This window comes from Oryctolagus cuniculus, chromosome 13 (genome assembly GCF_051225735.1).
Source record: "Oryctolagus cuniculus isolate XC-2025 breed Fujian yellow rabbit chromosome 13, ASM5122573v1, whole genome shotgun sequence".
NCBI classification, from domain to species: domain Eukaryota; kingdom Metazoa; phylum Chordata; class Mammalia; order Lagomorpha; family Leporidae; genus Oryctolagus; species Oryctolagus cuniculus.
In genome coordinates, this window is record NC_142879.1 from 32,081,448 (window position 1) to 32,097,660 (window position 16,213).

General features: G+C 37.0%; 1 protein-coding gene and 1 non-coding gene across 3 annotated transcripts in view; one reads left to right on the forward strand and one right to left on the reverse strand.

Annotated features, from left to right (window-relative positions):
- Positions 1–16,213, forward strand: part of SPATA17 (spermatogenesis associated 17) — a 289,576-nt gene that overhangs the window by 217,560 nt on the left and 55,803 nt on the right. For both annotated transcript variants that reach the window (XM_002717401.6, XM_089312202.1), the window contains one exon: positions 6,914–7,049. In XM_002717401.6, the coding sequence (XP_002717447.2) occupies positions 6,914–7,049 (136 nt within the window). The remainder of the gene's footprint in view (positions 1–6,913; positions 7,050–16,213) is intronic.
- LOC127483626 (small nucleolar RNA SNORA24) lies at positions 4,542–4,677 on the reverse strand. Its single transcript, XR_007910064.2, has one exon. It is a non-coding gene; the product is annotated as a small nucleolar RNA SNORA24 (small nucleolar RNA).

The following is a 16,213-nucleotide window of genomic DNA, read 5'->3' on the forward strand; positions in this document are numbered from 1 at the left end:
ACCTCCACTTTGAATATGACCTTGTCTAAACAAGATAAGAGTCGGCTTCCATAGCCTTGTAAACTCAAGACTGGTGCATAGGGAGATTACTGATGCCATAAACAGGAGTGTCAATTTGTAAGGTCAACAACAGGAGTCACTGTGCACTTACTCCTCATGTAGGATCTCTGTCCTCAATGTGCTGTACATTGATACTTAATGCTATAATGAGTACTCAAACAGTATATTTCGCTTTGTGTTTCTATGGGGGTGCAAACTGTTGAAATCTTTACTTAATGTATACTAAACTGATCTTCTGTTAAAAAAAAAAAAAAAAAAAAAGAAGAAGAAATTATCAATTCCCAACTTGACTCTCACTGGGATTAAACATGACAATAGGTCTGATCTGATTTCATCAGCATTTTTTTTTTTTTAAGATTTCATCAGCATTTAAAAAATCATCTATTATTTTTCACTTTATGTTTGTGTGGGAGCAAACTGTTGAAATCTTTACTTAATGTATGCTAAACTGATCTTCAGTATATAAAGAGAATCGAAAATGAATCCTCATGTGAATGGAAGGGGAGAGGGAGTGGGAGAGGGGAGGGATGCGGGTGGGAGAGACGATATGGGGGGAAGCCATTGTAATTCATAAGCCGTACTTTGGAAATTTATATTCATTAAATAAAAGTTAAAAAAAAATAAAAAAATAAAAAAAAGAAATTGCAGTAAAGTTGGTAGTAGTTTATTGCTTTTATTTTGGAGATGGATAATGGTGACAATGTTTGAAATGTAAACAGTAGTGGTATTGTAAAACCATTTTCAGGTAGCATTCATACAAAATAAAAATTGTTGGGAGACTACTACTTGTCATTGTACATGAAAAAATGAATGAGCCATAACCCCTTCACCCAAGGCAGTTGGGTGGAACAGGTGTGCTTCCAATGCAATGTAAATAATTCCTTTGTAGAGATGGGTCCCTATGTACATGGGATCCTTGAGGCCTTGCAGGCTACCTCTGTGGGGATAGGAGTTATATATTCTCTTAAAACAAAACAGGACAATGTTGTAAGAGTAATTTCTAAATAGGCTTACCTGCTGAAAGCAGATTCCTGCTGAATAGATTTGGAGTAGACAATGTAGCTCTTTTAGTCAGTCCAAGAGATTTTTTTTTTGAATGTTATGTAATGGTTTTTTGGTTAAGACCTCTCTTTGGGGCCAGCACTGTGGTGTTGCGGGTAAAGCTTCCTCCTATAGTGCCAAAATCCCATATGGGCACTGGTTCGAAACCTGGCTGCTCCACTTCAGACCCAGCTGTCTACTATAGCCTGGGAAAGCAGTAGAAGATGGCCCAAGTTTGAGCTTCTGCACCGGCCTGGGAGACAGAAGAAGCTCCTAGCTCCTGGCTTCAGATTGGCATCTCCCCAGCCATTGTAGCCAATTAGGGAGTGAACCAGCAGATAGAAGACCTCTTTCTTTCTCTGCCTCTCTCTCTGTGTGTAACTCTGACTTTCAAATAAAAGAAGTAAATCTTTTTTTTTAAAGGCCTCTGTTTTAAATTGCCTTAAATATAAATAATAGTGTGTAGTTCATCCTTAGTTCAGTACTTGAGCTGTCTACTCTTCATCTTAGCTTCCTCAGCCTCCCTTCATCCCCTCATATTTTCAACCTACTGTTTGCCTTGACTAAGTAGAAGGTTCTAGAGCCAGATTGGTGTTCCCTTGTGTGTGGAGAGATGTGTGTTCTCTCTTCCCCAGGTACACTTGAGCTGATTCCAGGGGCCAGTTGCTTTGCTTGCAAGCTGTTGCATTTGGTAATAGTCTGGTGCCTTTTGCTGCACATTTCTTAGTCTTGTGATAGATGAGCACATGCTACTCAAAATTAGAATAAAAGGCAAATTTCTGCTCTCTCAGAAAGCAGCTCCTCGTGTTTACTTTTCTAGTTCCCTTTCCAGTTCCTTTGTTCACTTTCTGGGTCCAACTTCAGTTTTATTTAAGTGAAATTTTGTGACCTTACCCCATCACGGCTGGGGGATTACGAGCTGTCAGACACAGCTCCCACAGAGTTTAGTGCCTCACAGGAAATGCCCAATTCAGTTGGTACATTTCAGGCCTGAGACTGTTCTCTTTATTTTTGAATTTTTGAACTGAGTGTCTTCTTGTGTGTCTGGGTTTCAAAAGCGAGTAGATTTAAATGGCATAGCAGCCAAGGTCTGCTGCTTTGCTGTGTGAATGTGGCTGGGCCTGGGAGTTTGGACCTTGCCTTGGATTTCCCTCATTGCCAAGAGGCCAAAGTCCTTTCTGTGTTTGGTTCCATTCTCTTCTTAACTAGCCTGACGTTTAAATTCAAGATGGGAAGTTACCTAGTTTTAAAAGGCTTGTACTTAACCTTTATTTCCTTTATAGCTTATTTCATCCAATTCCTTGTTATTTTATAAATCTTTGCTTCAGAATATTTCCTATTTATTGTTAATTTGAAGAAGTCAGCAGTGTCTGAACTTGAGCTTTTCGGTCTGAAATTTCTGTTCACATGGGAATGGCTCTATTTCATGTTTGAACTCATATTGTCCGAGTTCATTATACATAAAAGTGATGCATCAATTCAGAATGAAGGAAATAGATTTCCATAATGACTTTATAATGTTAAGCAGTTTATGAAGCTAGCAAAAGGCATAATCATACACAAAAGAAGTATATTAGGTGATAGATATATTAACTCTTTTGATTTAGTCATTTCACAGTATATGCATAAAACATAAAATTATATGTTATAAATGGAATTTTGTCAGTTTAAAAAAAAAGGCACAGCCTGGGGCAGAGGAGACCCTTAGGAAGGTGCAGCACAGCTGGCAAGATGGTGCAGTGCCTGTCTGCTCCCTGTGTGACACTTGAGATGAACAGGGGAAGTAGGAGATGATTCCTGAAGCCTAAAAGAAAAAGTTAAGGGTTAAAAGTTGGCATAGTTTTGGTATAATTTTTTGAAAGATTATGGTTATATAAATTTTTTGTTGTTTCATGTTGTAATTCTTTGAAAACTTATCATCTAAACTGAATATTCCATGCCAGATCTGTTTGTACCAAATTGTTGTCACAATGTTCTGTTTTAAAGCTGTTTTGGAAAGCACGTTGCAACTGTAATATGTAAAAACTGATGTTTTATCATGTGGACATTAAAATGTTTATATTGGAAAATGCTCATTATAAATTAATATACGAATATTTACAGTATAATCCAATTATACATGTAAGAAAGTAGGAAATAAAGCACTAGAGGAATTGTGCCATATATTAAACAGTTTTCTTAGGCACTAGAATCATACATGCATTTCTTCTTTTGACATTACTTTCTGAATCTTTCATAGTTATAGATGTTTTTACTCATGCCGTATTTAAAAAACAGGATAATTTTATTTCGAAGTAAAAAAAAGTGTATCAAGACTCAATAAAAGAAAAAGAAAGAAGCATTATGACTAAATTAGTGTTAATTCATGGGCAGGAAAATAGCTAGTCTTTCATCTATGTCTTTTGAGCCATCTATTCCCTTGAGAAAGCAAGTTTTGTTCAGACATAAAAGACAAATTATTAAAATGCAATTCAGAAGTGATTAAAAACGAAGTGCAGTAGCCAACTCACAGCACCTTCTTTGTAAGCTCAGGGACTTTGGGGCAGCATTTATTTTTGTGCATGTGATACCCATCCCATGTGCAAATTATTGCTGAAATGACCATAATCTGTCTTCTATAAGAGCTCTTTGCCCAAAAGCAGATATGATGATACTTCCATAATTTGATAAATTCAAAGTTTTGTATGTTAATCTTAATATTAAAGAATTTATATTTGTAAAAAACTCTTGCCTTGAGACCAATATTATGGCATAGCAAGTAAAGCTGCCACCTACAATGTTGACATTCCAGATGTATGCTGGTTAGTGTCTCCACTGCTCCGAGATTTATGAAAAATTTTAGCATTTCATAATGGTTAATAAATATTTGTTGAACTTCAAATTTATTTTTTAAAAGTCTAAATTTTAATATTTTTCATAGCAGGATATTTTACTTTATATACATAGCAAGTGCATATAAAATACATAAATATATTGAATTAATAAAATCAAAATTTCACAGTGATTGCTATATATAGGAAATACGTATATATTTTTCCCAGACTTTGTTCTTTTCTCTGAATGTCCCTTTTCTTTATTTTTCTTTTTTTGTTTGTATTTATTTATTTATTTATTTAATTTTTGTAATTTGACAAGCAGAGTTAGACAGTGAGAGAGAGAGAGACAGAGAGGCCATTGGTTCACTCCCCAAATGGCCACTATGGCCAGTGCACTGCATTCATCTGAAGGCAGGAGCCAGGTGCTTCCTCCTGGTCTCCCATGCGAGTGCAGGGGCTCAAGCATTTGGGCCATCCTCCACTGCCTTCCCGGGCCACAGCAGAGAGCTGGATTGGAAGAGGAGCAACCGGGACTAGAACCTGGCAGCCATATGGGATGTCAGTGCCGCAGGATTAACCAAGTGAGCCACGGCGCCTGCCCCTTCATTTATTTATTTTTTTAAAGAATGTTATTTGTGCAAGTAAGAATCTGATACCAATTAAATGATAGCAGCTTTGCCAATAAACAGAAATAGGCTCTTCTATGGCTAGGAAGAATGTCCCTTTTATTTAAAATGAATCCTGCTCTTATTACATTAATACCATATCTCCTTTGATTATATTTATTAAAAAATTCTGAATTTACTCTGTTTCCTGCATTATGATGTATATTTTCTCTAGATTATCTTTTATGTTTGATTTTTTTCGCAATTAGTAATACATTTAAATTTAGATTGAAAAGGAAATTCTAAAAATGATACCAGACTTTATTGTATTGTTAAGTGGCCCATTAAATTAAAACAACCCCAAATGTTGACATTTGAATTCATTTCTGGGAACTCTCGGAAGATGCAGTCTTCTGAATGATATAAGCCCAACTACCAGTTCACTGAAGAGATCAGCAAGGAAGACTTTGCAATAAAACTCATGTAATTCCATTTGGTGCATCACTTTGGCCTTGTGTCTGCTTTCTCTGAGACCAGAGTTGTTTGCCATAATTTTTTTGTGAATGATCTGTTAAAAAAAAATAAAAAAAAATATTTATTTATTTCAAAGAGTTACAAAGAGGGAGAAACACATGCAAGACGGAGAGACTTCCATGCAAGACGGCCTCAATGGCCAGCACCGGGCCAGGTGGAAGCCAGGAGCCAAGAGCTTCATCCTGGTCTCTCACGTGGATGATTGGGGCCCAAGCACTTGGACCACCTTCTACTGCTTTTCCCAGGCCATTAGCAGAGAAATGGATCAGAAGTGGAACAGCTGATACACAAACCAGTACCCATGGCTTTACCTGCTAAGTCACAATGCCAGCCCCCTAGTCTGTTCGTATAGATAAATGAATTGATACAGAGATGCGGAGCTTTATCCATATATAGGTTTTCAAAATCTGTTTTCAGCTTTATTTCTCATTCTCATCTGAACTCACTGCACCTTCAGTTCACAAGGTTTTACCGAGTTCTGCAGGACAGGTTGCTCCTTGGCCTCTTAAACTTCAGTTTGTTTTTAACCACATATGTTAACAGATGTGGGTTTTTTTTGTTTGTTTTTGTTTTTTTTTAGTATTTATTTTATTTATTTGAAAAGCAGAGTTACAGAGAGAAAAGAGAGCAGAGAGTTCTTCCAGCCTCTGGTTCAATCCCCAAATTGCTTCAATGGCCAAGGCTGGGCCAGGCTGAAGCCAGGAGCTTAAACTCCATCCTGTTTTCTCATGGAGGTGGCAGGGGCTTGAAGACTCAGGCCAGCATTTGCTGCTTTCCTAGGCACGTTAGCAGGGACTTCTATTGGAAATGGAGCAACTGAGACTCAGAATGAGTGCTCATATGAGATGCTGGTGTCATAGGCAGCAGCTTAACCTGCTGCACCACAACTCTGGTCTCAAAATTCAGTTTTCTTAATTCTTTTCTGCCAGTTACTAATTTACCACCTGATTTCCTGAGCCAAAAATGTTTTCTTTTCATCTGTTGTATTCTTTTCATCTTCTTTCTTTGTGTGTGTTTATAAATTATTTTATTCTTACTTCAGTGAGTTGTGTTGAGGGATTTGAGTTACAGTGAATGTACATCACAATCTTAGGATGTTCTCTGAGAGTTTACATAAATTTTGAAAACCTTTTCTTTTATGTTGATCTTAACACCTAAATGTAATAGTAATTTTGATAAAATAGTAATGATTATCACATTAACAAGTTATTTTCTGCTTTTACTTCTACTTTTAGCATCACCATTGTTTATTAGATTCTGGTTCTTTTCAGTCTCCATTTTAAATCCTTTATGTATATTGAATTTTTCATCTTTCATAGCAGCCCTATGTGGAAGGAAAGAGTCCTGGAGGTTAAGTAATTTGAAAAGGGAATAGGTCTAGCAAAGGTGTGACTACAGATCTGCTGGCCATGAATTTTTTAACCTCTATGAAAACGCCTCTGATAGTTAAGCAACTGAAGCTTTGAAGAAAATGCATTTCAATGAGAATTGCTTGATTGTCCTTTTAATTTTGGGATCCTACTTTACAATGAATCATATTTTTACTGACATAGTAAATTTTGAGGTATTTTGCCTATCTTTAATTCATATATTTATTATTTAATATCTATATTTATAATATATTTGAGACTTATGAAAATCTGTCAATAGTTTTAGTATTTCAATTTTCACAATCAGAAATAATGAGTTCTAGAAGTTACTAATACTGATAATGACAGAGAGGGTGAAATGGAAACCTGGTATTCTGACTCCAAACCATCCATTATTTTCATGATGCTAGACTACTGTTCCTTCAAATGTATATTCTTTAAATCAAATACATGTGCATTAAGCATATTAACCTAAATATTCTTTCAGGTTTTTGCCATTTTCTTCCTACCATAAAAATGAAAAGTACATCCCATCAATGCATTCATCAAGCAAGTATGGTCCTGATTCCTGTGGGGAACAACATTTCCGAAGTGAAAACCCTAAGAAATGGATCTGTGATAAGGTAAATTCATGAAAGAGTAAAAAAAAATTATTCCAATTTTGAAAGGTTAAAAATTAAATATAAATATTCTCATCATGATTAAGACCAGTTGGGTGCAACTGGAGACCATTAAGCTTATATTTGTGGAATAAGCAGTATCCCAAAACACAAAACACATGTTTGCTTTGATTTGTGGTAGCTAATATATAGAGCGCAAACACGCAACACTTAATGTAAATGAGTGAAATTGACATCTTGTGATTTGATTATTGTTATAACCCTTGTCTACATTCCTGCAGGACAGTAGTCATTCTACTTTTTACTTGTAAAACTCTTTATTTAGAAGAGTATTAAGCCTGTGGTTTGAAAGTATATCATCACAAAAAACTGAAAGACAAAATGAAAGGAAGGAGGATGGAGGAAAGAGAGGAAGGGAAGAATCATTACATTCTTAGAATCATATCTATGAAATAAACAAAGTCTATTCTCTTTATATTAATAAAATTTTAAAAGGTGAAACAAACAAACAAAAAAAGAACACCCAAATAAGCAATGAATTTTCACTAAGGGAGCATACTCTCATCAGGAAATAGAGTGTGGCCAGCCCCTCCACCCCAGATTTCTCCTCAGTTGCATGCTCCTTTTCCCAAAATATGGTCTAATATGTTGTCACCATATATGAGTTCTGTCTGTTGCACATTCGGCAAAGGCAGTTCATTTGAGATGTACAGGCACACTTCTGCTTCACGCGATGTGTAGCTACAGTTCATTCATGTCCATTGCTGCACATCCCATTGTTTGAAATATAACAAAGTATATATGGCCTCCTCACTGTTGGCAGACATGTAATATGTTTAAGTAGGCTATCCATCTAGAGGTACAATATCTGTGTCATAATGGTTGCATTATGTTTAGATGTCATGTTCAGTTTGGAAACAACTTTGCTTAGCAGTTGTACCAATTTTTTTTTTTTTTTGATAGGCAGAGTGGACAGTGAGAGAGACAGAGAGAGAAAGGTCTTCCTTTGCCGTTGGTTCACCCTCCAATGGCCGCCACTGCAGCCGGCGCACCGCGCTGATCCGATGGCAGGAGCCAGGATCCAGGTGCTTTTCCTGGTCTCCCATGGGGTGCAGGGCCCAAGCACCTGGGCCATCCTCCACTGCACTCCCTGGCCATAGCAGAGAGCTGGCCTGGAAGAGGGGCAACCGGGACAGAATCCGGCGCCCCGACCGGGACTAGAACCCGGTGTGCCGGCGCCGCTAGGCGGAGGATTAGCCTATTGAGCCACGGCGCCGGCTAGTTGTACCAATTCATACTCCTGCCTAGAATATGAGGATTTCAGTTGTTCCATGTCTTTTTCAAAACTTTGTATTGTCTGTCTTATTTTTAGCCATTCTAGTGGGTGTGTAATAGGATCTTGTAGATTTAACTTTATTGAATTTAATAAGGTTGAGGTCTTTTCCAGTGTTCACTGGCCATTTGGAAAACCTCATTTGTGAAGTGGCTGCTCAAGTATTCTACCTAGTTTTTTATATTTTTTTTTCTGATAGATTTGTGTGAGTTATTTTACATGCTTATTAAATACTCAGTGTATGAAAAAAGACAAAATTATTTGTAGTTGTATGCTTAAAGATGGCGCAACTGACCTACTGTCAATAAGAGATTGGAGGTTTATTCCAGTGTTGTGTTGTTGTATATTTATGTTTATAAATAGATGGGGAAAGTAAGAGGCATGTAATATACATAACTGAAATAAAGATATATGACATAAATTTAATATACATTTTCCTATGGAATCATTTCCTTGAAGAATAGTGGATCATGCTGTCTAATCTTAAGAAGTACAGTAGCCTGCCTTCATTCTGTAGTACTTTCTGTGTCCCATTTAGTTCAAATTGGCAATGTCTTTGCTACTATAATCACATCACTGTTCCTGGTTTCTGTTGATGTGACTGATTATTATGTTCCTGATTGTAGCCACTATCTCGTTACTGTAGTCTATTAGTCAAGAACTTTTTCCAGGCACTGGGAATAAAGAGGTATGTAAGATATTGTTTTCACCATGTTATATGATTAGGTTCCTTATCAATGTGTTCCTGCTGTAGTTAAAAACACATCACTTACGGGTTATTGAATGACCTCATTTAATCTTAGTCTCCTCCTGAAAGGCCCTATCAGCAATACAGTCAAAAATAGAGTTCAGCATTTGAATGAGGGGAAACAGTTCAGTCCCACCGTATGACAGACATTATGTCTGAAACATGGCATTCATGTTTTAATATGTACATATATATATATATAGCTATATATATATACATACATATACATATTTACCTTTCAGCTATTGAAAGGAAAAGTTAAATGTTTAAATGATTTAAAAGGAAATCATATTATCATTTAAAGAGAAAACTTGTTTTGCCAGAAGCTGTTGTTACAATTGCACTGTTATTTTACACCAAATTTAAATTTGTTTTCTTATTTTGGAGGAATTATTATGTGCCTCTTTATGCTTTAAGAATTGTATTTTAGCCGGCGCCGCGGCTCACTAGACTAATCCTCCGCCTGCGGCGCCGGCACACCGGGTTCTGGTCCTGGTCGGGGCGCTGGATTCTGTCCCGGTTGCCCCTCTTCCAGGCCAACTCTCTGCTATGGCCCGGGAGTGCAGTGGAGGATGTCCCAAGTGTTTGGGCCTTGCACGCCATGGGAGACCAGGATAAGTACCTGGCTCCTGCCATCGGATCTGCGCGGTGTGCCGGCCGCAGCGCACCGGCCGCGGCAGCCATTGGAGGGTGAACCAACGGCAAAGGAAGACCTTTCTCTCTCTCTCCCTCACTGTCCACTCTGCCTGTCAAAAAAAAAAAAAAAAAAAGTGTATTTACTTGGCCGGCACCGTGGCTCACTAGACTAATCCCGGGCTCTAGTCCCAGTCGGGGTGCCAGATTCTATCCCAGTTGCTTCTCTTCCAGTCCAGCTCTCTGCTGTGGCCCGGGAGTGCAGTGGAGGATGGCCCAAGTGCTTGGGCCCTGCACCCGCACGGGAGACCAGGAGGAAGCACCTGGCTCCTGGCTTCAAATCCGCACAGTGTGCCAGCCGCAACACTCCGGCCTTAGTGTCCACTTGCGGGGTGAACCAACGGAAAAAGGAAGACCTTTCTCTCACTGTCTAACTCTGCCTGTCAAAAAATAAAAAAAAAAAAAAATTAAAAATTAAAACATGAGAAAAAAAAGAAGTGCATTTACTCAACAAAATTAATCACAAGTAATTGCTGTTGTATTCTGTGAAAATTAAGGAAAGGAAAGGTATAAAGATTCAAATCTCAATAAATCATTGGTCCTCCTAACCCAATACAAGCTGTATAGCAGTCAGCGCTGAAGCATAGCCTGTAAAGCCACCTCCTGCAGTGCTAGCATCCCATGTGGATGCCAGTTCGAGTCCTGGATGCTCCACTTACTATCCAGTTCTCTCCTATGGCCTGGGAAAGCAGTAGAAGATGGGCCAAGTCCTTAGATGCCTGCACCCACTTGGGAGACCCGGAAGAAGCTCCTGGCTCCTGTCTTCAGATTGGTGCAGTTCTGATAGTTGCAGCCAATCGAGGAGTGAGCCAGCGGATGGAAGACCTCTCGTTCTCTCTCTGCCTCTCCTTCTCTCTCTGTGTAACTCCTACTTTTAAATAAATAAAAATAAATAAATCTTAAAAAAAAACTGTGTAGACAATATCAAATACCAACTTGCCTTCCTACCTCCCTCCTAATCTTCATTACTTTTTTTCATCTTCATATCCTCCCTTCATTCCTTATTTCTCCCTGTCTTCCTTTTCATCTCTTAAAATACAATTATTAAATCATTTATTCCTTTGTGGCTAATGAAATCTACATAGTATAAAAGTTGCCATTATGGGGGCTGGCGCTGCAGCATAGCAGGTAAAGCCATCGCCTCCAGTGCCAGCATCCTATATGGAAAACAGTTCGAGTCCTGGCTGTTCCACTTCCAATCCAGCTCTCTGCTGTGGCCTCGGAAAGCAGTGGAAGATGGCCCAAGTCCTTGGGCCCCGGCACCCATGTGGGAGACCCAGAGGAAGCTCCTGGCTCCTGGCTTTGGATAGGCTCAACTCCAGCCATTGCAACAAAATGGGAAGTGAACCAGCATATGGAAGACCTCTCCCTCTCTCTCTACCTCTCCTTCTCTCTCTGTGTAACTCTGACTTTCAAATAAATAAATAAATCTTTAAAAAAAATTAGCCATCATGTTGATTATATGTAAAATATTAGAATTACTTGAAATATTTTATATTTTGATTCTATATTAAATTATTTAGATAATTTCACTCAACAGGTTTCTAAAAGCAGGCATTTTTTATAAGATTTTGTGTTTTACAAGTGAATTAACTAATCTTTATTTCTTTGATATCCTCATAACTGGACCCAGGCTGTTCCCAGAGCCAGGAAATGGAAACTCAACCTGGGTTTCATCATGTCATTGACAGGAACTAACCACCTGAGCCATCATCACTGCCTTCCATGGTCAACATTTCTGCATTAGCAGGAAGATGCATTGAGCCCATGTACTCCTCCAATATGAAATTTAAATGTCTTTAGCCATCCTCTTAACCACTAGGCCAAATGCCTGCCCCCAAAATTTGATTTTTGATTTTGGATACTAAGCCATAAATTATTTATTATTGGCACATTAAAGAGAATATTGAGGAGACTGGAGTCATTAGGCTCAAAATGTAGAAGAAAGAAAGGATTGACATGAAGTTATGGTGTTTCTGTGGGAAAATGGAATATTTTCACATATTTACATGTACATAACATTTAGTAGCATGTAGCAGACTGGATTCTGCCAAGAAAAAGCTCAATCAAGTTTATCTGGCTGCTGTTCTCCAACCTTTCCATCATGTTTCAGAATTGTTTATTTGGAGAACTTTTTTCCCATCACTTTTAAACATGAAAGTTACTGATTTTAAATGATTTGTTAACCAGTGGCTTTAATGAGTATCAATCAGTAGAAAAATCAAATGTTACTCAATCTGTTCTCCAATCACATTTTCATCAAATAAATAAAATATAATTTAGCTTTTTGTTTTATTTAATGCATTGCTCTGAAGAGTACTGTACAATGAAATCACAAAATCAGAGAATTGAGCGCAAATGATAGTGTTTTTCTATGAAATATGAAAGTCAATAATAAAAAATAACATAGTGATATATAATTTACTTGAAAGAGTAGAAATCAATAAAAATCAATGTCCATATCATATTATTTACTTTTACTTCTTTGATCTACTTATAAACTACCACAAATTAAATTGTTAGATTCTAAGTTTCCATCTTTAAATGGTGAAACATTTTAAGTTCAGGTAAATACTTTATACTTATAAATTCTTTATTGTGCTTATCTCAATATTTAAAATAGATGTGAAATTAAATTGGAGTATACCAGTCACTATTAATTTAATCTATTTGGATAGATCTAAAAAGAGTAGGACAATAAAAACTTCAGTGTACTAAAAACATTCTTTTAGTTGTCAAAACATTTACATATGTTCATATTTACTGAAGCAGAAATGATAGTCTGAGGCCTTTATCTGAATCAGAATGAGTTTCCATGTGCATTTTAGACAACTGATTTTAATGGAACTGTTTCATCTTTCCTTGTTTGCGAAAGGAAGAGACTCTTAAGATCGTTCCTATAGGTAGAATCTATCCTCATCTGCCTTATTACAGGTGAATTACAACAGTAGAGCAGTCCCTTTTTGTTATTTTCACATGCATTTCGATCCTAAAAAGAATTTTATAAGCTACAAAGCATAAAAATATCCAGTACTCCAAAGAATTAATTTAGAGAACCTAAGCATATTGCACAGAACATAAAGTTGACCTTTACTGTCTACAGCTTTTGGAATAGAGTGGGATGTGGAACACATCATAGATTTAATGTGGCACATCGTTGTCTGCAGAAACTTGGGTGGGACTGTGACTGCTTGCCCATTGCACCCGGTGATTGAATCTGCTGTCACCAGCATCCTGATAATAATGAACATTCAGCTTAACGACCGTGATTACGATTATCATAATTGATGTGCAAGTGCAGTGTGTGGGGATCATTACAGCTGAACTGTACAGCAGAGAAACATGCTTCAGTTATGGATAATTTTACTTTTATGCATTGATTGGAATAAAATATGTCTTTCTATTTAAACAGGCCAGCTTCCTATAATTTTAAGAATCTTTCAGTACATGTTGATTGACGATTATGCACTTGCTGGAAAACAGCCCCTTACATTTGTTTGTTTTGTGTTGTTTCATATCATTAGTGAATGTAAACAATTAAATAATTAGGTGTAATTATGGGAAAATATTTTGCTTATGGGGATCACCTTCAATAATCAAATATTCAGTTTAAATACATTCTCTCACTTTTGCTCTCTCCAATATATCAGGGACTGAAAGTCTTCAATTTCCCTCACCTACCAGCAATTGCCCTTTCTTATTTTTCCTAAGCACTGTAGGATTCAAGAAAAGTGTAAGTTTTCACAAATTTTATTAAATAACTATAGATGTGTTTATATACGCATATGTTATCTACACTTTCATCAGTTATGCATTTTAAAAAATTGGGCAAAGGTAAATATTTCCTTCTGCTATTTATTATAATAATATCTAACATATAGTATAATTTAAAATGTTAAAACAAATGTATGCTACCTTTGCTTTTTATCACTCTTGTTTCTGATCAATTTGTTATATTGTTCAGTAATTTTTAATTATATATTTTAAAGTGGCTTCAACTTATTTTCATACTTGAATTTTAACTTGTGAATGAAAATAATATGTGCAGTGATGTTTCTAAGATTTTTCCAAAGATTATATCTGATCATTAACCTAAGGACTCAATTTGCATTTTACTCTAAAGTATTTAATTTGAGTGATGAACAATATAAAGGCACCAAGGTTTTTTTTTTCAACTTTTATTTAATAAATATAAATTTCCAAAGTACAACTTTTGAATTATAGTGGCTTTTCCCCACATAACCTCCCTCCCACCTGCAACCATCCCATCTCCCACTCCCTCTCCCATCCCATTCTTCATTGTGATTCATTTTTAATTATCTTCATATACAGAAATCAACTTAGTGTATACTAAGTAAAGATTTCAACAAACTGTACCCACAAAGACACACAAAGTATAGAGTACTGTTTGGGTAGTAGTTTTACCATTAATTCGCATAGTACAAAACTTTAAGTAAGACAGAGGTCCTACATGGGGAGTAATTGCACAGTGACTCCTGTTGTTGACTTAACAACTCACACTCCCATTTATGACGTCAGTAATCACCCAAGGCTCTTTTCATGAGCTTCCAAGCCTATGGAAGCCTCTTGAGCTCACCAACTCCGATATTATTTAGACAAGGCCATATTCAAAGTGGAAGTTCTCTCCTCCCTTCAGAGAAAGGTACCTCTTTCTTTGATGACCTGTTCTTTCCACTGGGATCTCACTTGCAGAGATCTTTCATTTAGGTCATTTTTTTTTTTTTTTTTTTGCCAGAGTGTCTTGGCTTTCCATGCCTGAAATACTCTCATGGGCTTTTAAGCTGGATCCAAATGCTTTCAGGGCTGATTCTGAGGCCAGAGTGCTATTTAGAACATTTGCCATCCTCTGAGTCTGCTGTGTATCCTGCTTCCAATGTAGGATCATTTTCTCCTTTTTAATTGTATCTATTATTATTTTCAGACACTGGTCTTATTTGACACCAAGGTTTTAAGAAGAATGATAAGCCATTTAAAACAAAAGTTTTTATTCTGTGACTGCAGTAAGGTCTGAAATTGAGATATCTCTCTCAGATTATTAAAAACCACACAATGCTAAAGAGACTATGGTAAACCTTTCCCTCTGAGATCTGTAAGATTTACGTTACCGCAAGTAAGTTGCTTCCCCTAAATACACAGCTGTACGCTGTGGTAGAGGTCAAAAATCTTAGTCTGAAAGTGAGAGATTTTTATGGTTTGTCTATAGAATTTTTCTTCTCAGAGTTTTTATTCCCAGTGTGATTTTTGAACTGTACCAGAAGTTCCCCTGTAAGATTTTAACTCTCTAAAAATTCAACACATTATTTTCTTCTCTGCACTATTGCAAAACTAGAATAATGACAGTTAAATTGTTCAATGGACAGAGATAATGGAATGGGTGTCTCTGTACTATTCTATAATTAAACTCTTAAACTTGATGCTTTTTAATTTCAAAGCCTCAAATTACTCTTTGTTGCTGTTGTTGGAAAGTATGTTGAGATATCAGTGGGAAATTTGGTCTCTGTCATTTTTTTAAGATTTATTAATTTATTTGAAAGAGTTACAAAGAGTGATGGAGAGACACTCCCTCTCCCCAAATGGCCAATCTCCAGGGCTGGGCCCAGCAGGAGCCTGGGATGCATCTGGGTCTCCCAAATGGATGACAGAGGCCCAAGTACTGAGCCATCTTCCACTGATTTCCTAGGTGCATTAGCAGGGAGCTGGATCAGAAGTGGAGCAGCTGGGAATCCAACTGGCCACTCATGGGATGCAAGAATTACAGGTGGCAGCTTAACCCACTGCAACACAGCACTGGTCCCTCCATCTTTATGTTCCTCATCCCTAGTTGTAGCATTATTGCTTTAATTTCTTTCTGTGATTTCCTATTCTTTGGCTTGAAAATAGAGCAAGTTTACCAGAATCAAGGTCCTAAAATGACTGGAGATATAACTAGGAAATAGACTTTCCACCTTAGAAAGAAGCTGATTTTCACCTTAGCAATCATGGAAGTACTTTTGAAACATTATGTGAACCAAGAGATAACATTTAACAGTACTTAGTATAATGTCATTCTAGCTGCTATGTCTGTTGTTTGACATAGGGAAATCATAGGGTCATTTGTATATAGTTCTAGGTAGTGCAATATCAAACCATTAGGTAGCAGCACTGTTTTGGTACTACTGCTGAGGTATTTAGTTTTATGCATACATCTCCACTCCTTCCCTCACCATTTTATCTCCCCTAATGAATTCCTGAAAGTGATACTGCAGAGTCAGAGAATGTGATCATAGGTTTTCAGTGTCAGTTTGACTAAGATATAATACCATTGTTTCATCAAACATTGAATCTAGTTAGGTGGTGCAGATAAGATATTTTGCAGATTGTGGTGCATCATTT